A 12,652-nucleotide genomic window follows, 5' to 3' on the forward strand; every position below is an offset into this window, starting at 1 on the left:
AGCCAGAGAGAGGCGCAGATGCGACTGGGAGGGCACACGGCTTTCTATCTTTGAGGATGTCTCGAAAGAGCTGGCGGAGAAGAGGAAGGCATTCGGCCCTGCTAGGAAACACCTCAGAGAGCTCCAGGTGAAGCATCGATTGGTCTACCCGGCTCGTGTTTGAATGGAACGGCCAGAACAAAACTTTTACTGATGGAGAAGAGGCGAAGAGGTTTCTGCTGCACGGGTCATAAGGATTGAACGAAGAAAGAAGTGTATGTAAATATAACATTGCAAGGTCAGTAAGGATGGGCGGGGGGTGTTCACAAGGAGCAGGCAGTCGACAAGTGCTAGTCTCACGGACCAAGTAAACTGAGGGAACTCGAGCTAATGTTGGGGATGGCTCGGGGGGCCGGGGAGGGGGGTCACGGGAGTTTTGTTTGTTCAGTGTGGTTACGCTACACTTTTTGTTCTTTCTTAAGTTGTTCGTTCAGACAACATTCTATATGGGCCAAGAGATTTTTATTGCAAAGTATTTTGTTAAATGCCTATACATTCAAAGCTACTGCTCACGGTATATATTCTAATTCATGGTAATGTCTAAGTATATTAAAATCACATCTTGGAATATAAAGGGTTGCGGAGATCCAATTAAGAGGAGGAAGGTTCTTTCATACTTAAAAACAAAGAACACAGATATAGCGTTCATTCAGGAGTCACATATGGCAGGGGAGGAAGAGGCACAGAAATTTAAAAGGGATTGGGTGGGTACTGTATTGCATAGTTCATACTCAAAGAAACGAAATGGTGTCATGATACTGGTAAATAAAAGTTTAAGTTTTGTATTATCAAAGATGTATAAGGATGGGGAGGGCCGTTTCATTTGTGTAGAAGCCCTAATTAATGGAATTAGGATAATTTTGTGTAATATTTATGTTCCTAACACAGAGGATCCAAATTTTTTTCATTCAATCAATAGTGTAATAGGTAACATGGAGGGTCAAATAATTTTAGCTGGAGATTTTAACCAGGTTATGGATGGCATTACTGATAAAAGCAAATTAAGTGGAAGGTCTTCACCCAGGGACAGAGAGGCATTACATTTGTTAGCGGAGGAAATGGGCTTGGTGGACATATGGAGGCTGGTTAACCCATCTGAGAGAGAGTACACCTTTTATTCACATTGTCATAACACATATTCAAGAACAGATTTCTTTTTGATATCTAGAGCTTTAGTCGACTCGGTGGTGGGATGTGACATTGGAACAATTCTTATTAGTGATCACGCTACAGTAGAATTACTTGTAGATCTGAACGTGGATAGATCAAAGAGGGGTCAATGGAGGCTCAATACTATGTTATTACAAGACAAATTATTTAGTGAGGAGATTTCAGAGGATCTTAAAAAGTTTTATGAAATTAATATGGGTTCCACAGATAAAGCTGCTTCAGTATGGGTGTTGGAGTTATTCTGTAGATACACTGTTTTATTTTATCATGCATGTTTTGTGTTCTCTAAATAATTTAAATTCTAATAAATTATACTGAAATTACCAGGACAGCTCAGAAAGAAGGAGAGCCATGGACAGAGTTTAGATGCAGATTTGAGAGTGTATTTAAGGTCCACAGTGGCATAATGCCAGGAACACCAGTGTATGAACAACAATTGAAAAACGCTCTGATCCAGCAATCCAACAAGGATATAAAAGCTTGGATACAGAAACATTGGATTGGACTGCCTACAGGCACATTGGAAGAAACACGCCCATATTTCAGCGCACAGGTGGTGTTAACATGGTGAGAGAAGAAAGCGATGACCCCACATTCCACTATTACTATACATTTGACATTTCTGAAGAAGATGCTGCAGGATGGGGTAAAGATGTCGTCTTGCAAGCAACAGCCCTACTGAAACATCCTGAACAAAAGATGTCACCACCTGACCTGCATGTCACAATGTGGCATAAAGATCCTCCAGGTCCGGATGGTGACTATGAAAACAAATTGAAAGACATTTCACCTGTAGTTATAAGACCAAAAACAGAATACAGACCATGTGTAAGACAGTATCCATTGAAACCTGATGCAATTGAAGGAATCAGGCCAGTAATAGAGGATTTGTTAACAGCAGGAGTAATAGTGCCATGCCCAGATTCACCATGTAACACACCCATATTTCCTGTAAAAAAGGCTCCGCCCTCAGTGGGATGGAGAATGATTCAAGATCTGCAGGCAGTAAATGCTGCTGTGATTAAAAGAGCACCATGTGTCCCAGATCCACACACCTTGTTAAATTCGCTGAGACCAAATTCTAATAGTTTCTCAGTAATTGACATAAGTAATGCATTTTTCTCTGTGCCAGTACATCCAGATAGTCAATGTTGGGTATTTTCTCCTCCAAACATTCTTAAAACTTTTAACAAGACAAACAGAGTCAAAAAACACCAGTGAGACAGAAAGTCAATTTTAGCTCGCGAGGAGTGCAAGTCAGGCTGTACACCAAAGCTACACTAAAGTCTGGCCTGCGCTCCTGCTCTTTTATTTAGGACTTCCCTACATACATGGGCGGTACAGCTCCTAAGGGGAGGAGTGATAGCGCGTGAGCTGTTGCCGCAGAACCGCTGATTGCACAATACATTCAGGACTTTCAGAACCTTTTTAATCTTGGGCTCGATTAAGATGTGTTTAAGACATCTAACGATTAATCACACTTCTTCTGACACAAGGACTAATGTATCATAATCACACTGTGGTTGGAACATTCAATTCTCTATTCTTTATCTCACTGCTCCGCTTATGGCTGCATTCTGCCTGGGTCATCTTCACATGTCCTGAAAAAGAGCTTAGCGTGCACACAGAGATACCACAACTTGCAGAAGCACGTCATGTCACATATCTTAAGTAACCTTCACCCATCACATCAGTACAGTACACTTTATCAGAGCAGAGAGAACTACATTCTACCAGAGCAGAGAACACAAAACATGCATGATAAAATAAAACAGTGTATCTACAGAATAACTCCAACATTCCCCTCTGTTTATCATGCATTCCAACGGTATTACATCTTCACCTAAAAGTAAACAATTGTTACTAAGCAACCACTTCTTATTCAGATTTTCAGCTGCAATTTTCAGGCACCACAGACTTTAGGTGCGTCAACAAGTCCTTGGCTAAAATGGGAATGGCTTTTACTGGGAGGAGTAGGGACACTAAAGCACAGTAGGCACTCCTTTGGGGACTCCTATCGCATCAATATATGTTGGATCTCCCACTCCTTTCCAATCTCTTTTTACTCTATGTCTGGTTATGCCTTTCTGCCAGTCTTCAGGAATGAGAGAGGCTGTATATGTCATGACTTCTTCAGGTGTCATGGGCATGGCTTTAACTGGTAACAATAATGATATAAATGCACAATAACCTGACACATTTCTTGGCAGTCTGTCAAAGATTCTGTTATCACCACACCACCACCACACGTCACTTCGGCTGACTGGTATAAATGAACCGTTTTCTGTATTATTCGACTACACCACTTGTCTTATTACTTTTTCAGCTAAAGCTTCATAGGCTAAGAGTGTGTTAACTCATCACGTCAACAGTTCAAGCTTGAACTGGAGTTGTGAGCTTTTCAATATCATCATAATTCTCAGTACAGTCATTATAGTTTTCTCCACTAAGGTCTGACTGTTTCAATGCTTGATATTTTGGCATAGTTTGTATGAAGGCCCGTGTTGATCTTTTGGATACGCCCATCCCACACAGTACAATTGTGTATGTGGATGGATCCTCCACTAAAAATGCTTATGGACAAACACAATCTGGATATGCTGTTGTCACAAATTCAGAAGTATTGGATTCTACTTCATTGCCATCGTCATTCTCAGCGCAAGCAGCTGAATTAGTTGCTTTAACTGCAGCTTGTCATTTGTTTAAAGGAAAAGCTGTGACAATCTATACGGACAGCCAGTACGCTTTCAGCACAGTGCATGTGTTTGCAGAACTGTGGGAAGAGCGTGGAATGGTGACATCATCTGGAAAGCCAGTGACTCATGCCACTCTCCTAACTGCACTACTGAAAGCTGTAAAATTGCCTAAACAAATTGCTATATGCAAATGTGCGGCTCACACCAAAGGCTCTGACAGTGTTTCAAAAGGAAATGATTTTGCTGACAAAACCGCAAAGGCAGCAGCAGCTTTTTCTATTTTTCTCCTACACAAAACCCCTCCGGATTTGCATTTAGGTCATACACTGCTTGCTGACATGCAACAGCAGGCAACTGAAAAAGAAAAACAAATGTGGTTAAATAAAGGAGCTACATATGCAAATGATTTGTACTTATGACCACAAAAGAAACCCATATTGCCAAAAAATATGTTTAAATGGGCAGCTATCATGAGCCATGGCATGACGCATGTCTCATCAGGGGGTATGATATCGCAATTACAATCTATTTTTTGTCTTTATGGGTTCGATGCATATGCAAAACAGCATTGTAGAGCATGCATGACATGTGCAAAACACAATTCACAAGGCAATTTGAGACCCCAAAGAGGCAAATTCCCCACACCACAATATCCCTTTCAAGTGATTCATATGGATTATATACAGTTGAGTAAACATGAAGGGAAGGAATTTTGTTTAGTCATAATTGATGCCTTCTCAAAATGGGTAGAATTGTTCCCCACAAAACATGCAGATGCACTTACAGTGGCTAAAGCATTGTGCAAAGACATCATTCCACGATTTGGAATACCAGAAACAGTCTATTCAGATAATGGAGCGCATTTTGTTAATACAATAGTGCAATACGTAGGAGAAGCGCTACAGATTAATCTCAAAAATCATTGTGCTTATCATCCACACAGTGCAGGATTAGTGGAAAGGACAAAGGGCACAATAAAAATAAGATTAAGGAAATGTATAGAAGAGACAAAACGAACCTGGATTGAATGTTTGGACCTAGTAAAATTGTATATGAGAATAACACCAACACCATCAGGGTTAACACCATTTGAGATACTTTATGGATGACCATATCGTCTACCAATTTTGACATGGATACTAAAACAGCAGATGAGGAACAAACATTAGCAAATTTTATGAAAAAGACATTAACACAGAAAGAGATAACTTAAACACATTTACTGCCGAATAATTTTGATCTTCCACAGGACGGCCTTCCAGTAGTCTAGCCAGGAGACTGGGTGTTCATCAGAGTGATTAAGAGGAAGAACTGGTCCAGTCCTCGTTGGGAAGGTCTATACCAAGTGCTGTTAACAACACCAACTGCAGTAAAGATAGCGGAGAGATCAACGTGGATACATCACTGTAAGATACAGCGTGTGTTGGCTGCCTCCACAGTGTAAGGGGAAGTCTGGCTACAAAGGGAGTCTATTTAATTAGCAATAGATTGTCTCAATGCCAGTGAAGCAGGGAGATCCTTGCACTATTAGGTGAGGTTGGTTAACAACACTGTATCCTAGCAATCATGACTGAACTACAGCAGACCCCGGAGCGGCGTGCTCAGCACCGCCGCTGCCGGACTGTTGGTAGGGCAGCCGGTTGCGTTGTGATCTTAGTGTGTTTCGTGCTCCTCGGATTCCTGGCCTGGTGGTTGACCCAAGAATTGCAGCTCACTGTGGACCGAGCCAGAGAACAACGCAAGCAACGTCAGAAGAGGTTTATTCATAATGTGAATGAGACAGATGGACACCCTCATATATACCATACTAATATGTGGTACAGATATGTTCATTTATTGGCTATGGAATTACGTTACCAATTGTTATGTTTGTTCGCAAATACCTATATCCTCAACACACCCAGCTCTGACGGCTAAACCGTACCCTGCTAGGGTGACAGAATGTCTTATCATACGGATGCATAATCAAACTGTATTTCGGGGGCAGTTCTAACACCACTTGCCTCAGTGCAACCACTTATATGATAGGGATTTCAACAGAGGACGTACAAGCGTGCCCAAGTGCTGCTCCATTGACTAGACTGAAGGGAAACGCAAAAATATCATCACGTTAAATTGTCATCACAACGGCCATTCCCAATTTGCTTTTACGGGACAGGGAATAAAACTGTAGGTAAATTAAGAAACGTCTGTGTACCCAAACGTATGTTTTATCAAATAATTTAAGCCTAACCAAAACATAATATGTGGATGGTACTTATCTTCATCACATTGGACGGGGATGTAATTATACAGGCTCCTGTCCATGGGGAACGGATGAATCATGTGCTTATGTTAGTAAGTTTTTGCTACCACCTGTAAATGGTACTCCGGTGTATGATGACATCTATTGGCTTTGTGGTTCCAGACTGTACATGAGTCTCCCACCAAATTGGGGTGGTGTGTGTGCACCTACCCAGGTGACTGACCATACATATGTGGTAGTGCCAAGGACCTCCACAGAGAAGAATGGCAGCACCAGACGGAGGAGATTGATATACCCAGATGTGTTACCACATAATCACATGTGGGGCTCGGATGTACCAAAGGACCAAAAATTGTGGTCTGTAGGAGATAAAATAGCACATTCATTGTTCCTCTGGATAGGAGTGGGAAAAAATTCATTAATGATTGAAACTCTGAATTATCGATTGGGTCTGTTCATGAATGTAACTGAAAAAATAGTAGCAGCTCAAAACACTGAAATAGATGCTTTACGTACCATGGTGATGCAAAATCGCATGGTTTTAGACTTGCTTACTGGTTCACAGGGAGGAGGTTTGTGTTCTGCTGAACACAACATGCTGTACTTTCATCCCAGACTCCATTCATTCAGTGGATATGCAGGACGCATTGGAAGAGCTGAATAAACTTCGTGATGCAATGCATAAAGACACCCTAGCCGTGAACCGGTGGAATCCCTGGTCCTGGTTGACTTCATGACCATGTTGGCAGTTACTATTGAAAATGGTGACACCAGTTATTATAGTCCTAATTCTGATTGGACTTTGCATGTGTTGTGTGATCCCTTATATCAAAACAATGGTTGGCAAAATGGTGTCAAATACATTTGTACAGTGTAATCTGGCCTTCCAACAAACTATGCCAAAATATCAAGCATTGAAACAGTCAGACCTTAGTGGAGAAAACTATAATGACTGTACTGAGAATTATGATGATATTGAAAAGCTCACAACTCCAGTTCAAGCTTGAACTGTTGACGTGATGAGTTAACACACTCTTAGCCTATGAAGCTTTAGCTGAAAAAGTAATAAGACAAGTGGTGTAGTCGAATAATACAGAAAAACGGTTCATTTATACCAGTCCGCCGAAGTGACGTGTGGTGTGGTGATAACAGAATCTTTGACAGACTGCCAAGAAATGTGTCAGGTTATTGTGCATTTATATCATTATTGTTACCAGTTAAAGCCATGCCCATGACACCTGAAGAAGTCATGACATATACAGCCTCTCTCATTCCTGAAGACTGGCAGAAAGGCATAACCAGACATAGAGTAAAAAGAGATTGGAAAGGAGTGGGAGATCCAACATATATTGATGCGATAGGAGTCCCCAAAGGAGTGCCTACTGTGCTTTAGTGTCCCTACTCCTCCCAGTAAAAGCCATTCCCATTTAGCCAAGGACTTGTTGACGCACCTAAAGTCTGTGGTGCCTGAAAATTGCAGCTGAAAATCTGAATAAGAAGTGGTTGCTTAGTAACAATTGTTTACTTTTAGGTGAAGATGTAATACCGTTGGAATGCATGATAAACAGAGGGGAATGTTGGAGTTATTCTGTAGATACACTGTTTATTTTATCATGCATGTTTTGTGTTCTCTGCTCTGGTAGAATGTAGTTCTCTCTGCTCTGATAAAGTGTACTGTACTGAGGTGATGGGTGAAGGTTACTTAAGATATGTGACATGACGTGCTTCTGCAAGTTGTGGTATCTCTGTGTGCACGCTAAGCTCTTTTTCAGGACATGTGAAGATGACCCAGGCAGAATGCAGCCATAAGCGGAGCAGTGAGATAAAGAATAGAGAATTGAATGTTCCAACCACAGTGTGATTATGATACATTAGTCCTTGTGTCAGAAGAAGTGTGATTAATCGTTAGATGTCTTAAACACATCTTAATCAAGCCCAAGATTAAAAAGGTTCTGAAAGTCCTGAATGTATTGTGCAATCAGCGGTTCTGCGGCAACAGCTCACGCGCTATCACTCCTCCCCTTAGGAGCTGTACCGCCCATGTATGTAGGGAAGTCCTAAATAAAAGAGCAGGAGCGCAGGCCAGACTTTAGTGTAGCTTTGGTGTACAGCCTGACTTGCACTTCTCGCGAGCTAAAATTGACTTTCTGTCTCACTGGTGTTTTTTGACTCTGTTTGTCTTGTTAAAAGTTTTAAGAATGTTTGGAGGAGAAAATACCCAACAATGGGAAGCATCCAAAGCTTATTTAAGGGGTAAGATAATTGCACATGCCACAAAATTAAAAAGAGAAAAGTTGGAAAAAGAAAAGATTATGGAGAAGGAAATACAAACATTAGAGAAAAAATCAGCTAAACAATTTTCAGATGATAAATATAAGGAACTTTGTAAGAAGAAATTTCAACCAAATGATATATACAACAGGAAAGCTGAATATGCATTGTTTAGACTAAGATCTAAATTTTATGAGGGAGGGGAAAAAATGGTAAGATATTAGCAAGACAACTAAAACAACAGGATAATCTTTCCAATATACCAATAATCAAAAAGGATGAACAAGTATAACTTCATCAAAGGAAATAAATGACATTTTTAAATCGTTCTATCAGAATCTATATACATCCGCAGGAAAGATTTGGAATTGCCAAAACTAACCACTGATCAAAGGGAAAAGTTAGATGCGCCTATAACAGAAGTAGAAATAAGAGCAGCAATATCATCCATGAAGAACGGACGGTCACCTGGTGTGGATGGATATCCGATCGAATATTACAAGAAATATATAGACATTCTGAGCCCAATATTACAAAAAGTTTATTTAGAAGCATTTGATTTGGAGTCCCTACCAGGCTCATTTAATGAGGCACTAATATCTCTAATTCCTAAAAAAGATCGAGATTCCTCTGACCCAGCAAATTATCGTCCGGTAAGCCTTCTGGGAGTGGACTGTAAAATTCTAACAAAGATACTGGCATCACGGCTGGAAAAAATACTGCCTACGATCATTGATGGCAATCAGGTTGGCTTCATCAAGAACAGATGTTCTGGAGACAATGTGAGGAGACTTATTCATATAATGCACAAAAGTGGGAACATGCCTGGATCCGGTCACGGCCTTCTCCCTTGATGCGGAGAAGGCTTTCGACCGGGTGGAGTGGGGTTTTCTCACGGCAGTCTTGTCTAGGTTTGGTTTTGGGCCAGCATTTTGTACCTGGGTGAGGACCATATATTCAGATCCTAAAGCCGCAGTTCTTACCAATGGGTTGATTTCAGGTTTTTTCTCTCTCTCTAAAGGAATGAGACAGGGATGTAGCTTATCTCCGTTACTTTTCACAATATTTCTGGAACCTTTAGCTTTAAAAATACGTGCAGATTCAAGAATTAAAGGGGTGATGGCTGGGGGCAGAGAACATAAGTTGTTCCTGTATGCGGACGACATCTTAGCAGTGTTAAATGACCCAGTACAGTCTCTACCAGCTTTACTTCAATGTGTTGATTCTTACTCAAATATATAGGGATATAAAATAAACTGGAGTAAGTCGGAATGCATGCCTCTTTCACCTACATGCTTGTCTGGATATGTCTCTCCTTTTAACTCTAGATGGTTGCCGTTAGGTATGAAATATTTAGGTCTTCTTTTGAACCCTAATTAGAAGAAATAATGCAGATCAAATATGGAACCTCTCCCTCCTCAAAATAAAAACAAATTTAGATAAATGGGGGAAATTAAAACTTACATTATGTGGGAAAAATAAATGTGATTAAAATGATAATTTCTCCGCAATTCAATTATGTTTCCATGATGTTACCTGTGAAAATTCCACCAGATATATTTGTTAAATTTGAGAGGATGATAAAAGACTTTTTATGGGAGAAAAAAAGACCAAGAATAAATATAAAAAAGATGTGTTCCCCAAAAGAAATTGGAGGTCTTGCACTTCCAAATGTAAAACTTTATAATCTGGCTTTTGAAATGTCAAGGTTGGCAAAACACTGGACAAAAACGGACTTGGATATGAGCTGGAATCAAGATTGAGCAGGAGTTGGCTGAACCATTCACGTTTCTGGACATTTTATCTCAAGAGTCAAATACTAATTGTTTGGGATTACATGACAACCCAGTCCTCACATATTCAAAACATGTTTGGAGTGAGGTACATAAATATTGTGGGGTATCTCATTTAAGACAACATTATGCATCTTTGTGGAATAATACTGCTATACGAATTGGGAAAAAAAAACTGTCAGTTGGAAGGAATGGATTGAAAAGGGAATTACTAAAGTTGGTCAACTTCATGAACATGGTGTGATAATGTCTTTTGAGGGAATCATTCAAAAATATAGGTTGGAAAGGAGAGTGAATCTTTGGAAGTATTTACAATTGAGAGACTGCATTATCAAAGGCAAATTTACTCATGAAATAAACCCTGTAGTGGAGTATTGTAAACTAACTACTGGAGTGCAAAAAGCAGCTCTGTTTTACAAAGTTTTTATTAAGTTAGGAAAGGACATATGTGATAATTTGAGAGTTGTTTGGCAAAGGGACCTGGGTAGTAATATAAATAAAGAAGAATGGGATAGGATACTTTTGCATTCTTATAAATATATAAAGGAGGCTAGAGGCCAGTTTACTCAATATAAACTTTTGCACAGATGGTACTACACACCATCTAAACTCAAAAGAATGGGGATTATGGTGAATGATAAATGCTGGAAGTGTCACTTAGCCCCTGGAACCTTCTTGCATATGATTTGGGAATGTGGAAAAGTTTACCCCTTTTGGGAAAAGGTTTTAGAATGTTTGGAAAGGTGGATTGGCAAAACAATACCCAGGTCACCAAGATTATGTTTATTAGGAGATCAGTCATTAATTCCAGGAATTACAAAATATGAATATGTGGTCTTGAAGACAGGAGTCATGACAGCAGCACGGGTAATTTTAACGGTGTGGAAGGATCCCTCTCCTCCAACTTTTGATAGATGGATGGATATCACAATGAAGGTAGTTTCATATGAGAAGTTATTGGCAAGGTTAAATGACAATTCAGACATTTATTCTAAATCATGGGGATGTATTTTTGATTAAATAGTGGGGTTGGTTTGAGAGGAGATACTTGAGGCAAAACTTTTTCCTTTTTGAGTTGTGGTAATTTTGGAGAAAATCAATAGAGGCAATTCTAAATTCTATTGACCAAACTGAACTATTAGGCAGTAACTATTATAAATATATATATTTATATTTTGCAGTTTGTTTATTTTATGAAGGGGACACGTATTGTTCAAGGTTGTGTCAATTTTGCCTGCAGTACCTCTTTTTTCAGTACTACTGGGGGGACTTTGTATGAGTATTGTACACTTATGGCATAAATTTTATTTTATATAGTTTTTAAAAATTTTTTTTACTATTATTATTGATTTTTATTTTACTTTTCTTTAATTCCCTTGGGCCCAGTAGGAAATGTATAATTTGGGTTGCTGTCTGTTATGTTTAAATGTTAAAAATGAAAAAATGAAAAAATAAATAAAAACTTGAATTACAAAAAAAAAAAAGAGAAATCAGAGCGCACACGTGCAGCGCTGCACAAGAAGAAAGATAAATAAAGAGAAATCAGAGCGCACACGTGCAGTGCTGCACAAGAAGAAATATAAACGAAGCGAAATCGGAGCGCGCACCTGCAACGCTGCACAGACGAATAAAATGAGAAGAGAAATCAGAGCGCACACCTGCAGCACTGCACAAGAAGAAATATAAATGAAGAGAAATCACAACGCACACCTGCTCATAACAGTCTGGCTGTAGCTCCTTGGCGCTCGTACCTCCTCAAGCGTCTCCCCCCGCTTCGCGCAACTGAGGCAGACATTCCTGTATTATTAGATAAACAGCATATGCAACTTGAAACAGGCGCAGTGTGAAAGGGGCTTTAGTAGAAGACATGGATTTGTGCACGGTAGGGTCAGTACACACCCTGATCTTACTGAGCTTCATTTGGATCTTCTTGGAGACGACATTTGCCCAGTACTTCTCTCCCAGGAAATCCCAGAATATCCGTCCCAGAAAAGCATTTACCCAGGCTTCAGGTTCCACAGTTTCCGCTGAGCTCTTGGGTTCCTGAAGGACACAGATGAACTCTCAACATAAAACCAACAAGCTGAGATGTTGGTAGAACCCCGGTCAGTCTCTTACCTTTGTGGTGGATTTCCGGCTGCCCTCGGGGCTGTGACCAGGGCTGTCCGTGTCGACTGGACTCCTCACCGGTGTCTCTGCATTGACATATTTGGCCATATAGACGTTATAGTCCAAAAGCATTTTCTGCTTGGTGCCTCCAGTAGAACCTGAGATGGTGGCTGCATCTCTGAGGCGGGTCTGACACGACTCCTCCAGGCTTCCCCGGCTGCTGCTCCTGCTGTCAGGATCCAAAGCGCCCCCAGATTGAGTGCTGCTGCTGCTGCTGCGGCTGTTTGAGGGCAAGAAGGCTACAAAGTGCAGGAAAAATGAAGAAATTT

At 40.3% G+C, this 12,652-nt stretch overlaps 1 protein-coding gene across 2 annotated transcripts in view; it reads right to left on the minus strand.

The window, feature by feature from the left end:
• Window positions 1–12,652, minus strand: part of tex2 (testis expressed 2) — a 159,208-nt gene that overhangs the window by 40,800 nt on the left and 105,756 nt on the right. For both annotated transcript variants that reach the window (XM_034191025.1, XM_034191026.1), the window contains exons 5-6: window positions 12,333–12,622; window positions 12,114–12,257 (exon numbers count right to left, since the gene is read on the minus strand). In XM_034191025.1, coding sequence (XP_034046916.1) covers window positions 12,114–12,257; window positions 12,333–12,622 — 434 coding nt within the window. The remainder of the gene's footprint in view (window positions 1–12,113; window positions 12,258–12,332; window positions 12,623–12,652) is intronic.

This window comes from Thalassophryne amazonica, chromosome 16, assembly GCF_902500255.1.
Source record: "Thalassophryne amazonica chromosome 16, fThaAma1.1, whole genome shotgun sequence".
NCBI lineage: Eukaryota > Metazoa > Chordata > Actinopteri > Batrachoidiformes > Batrachoididae > Thalassophryne > Thalassophryne amazonica.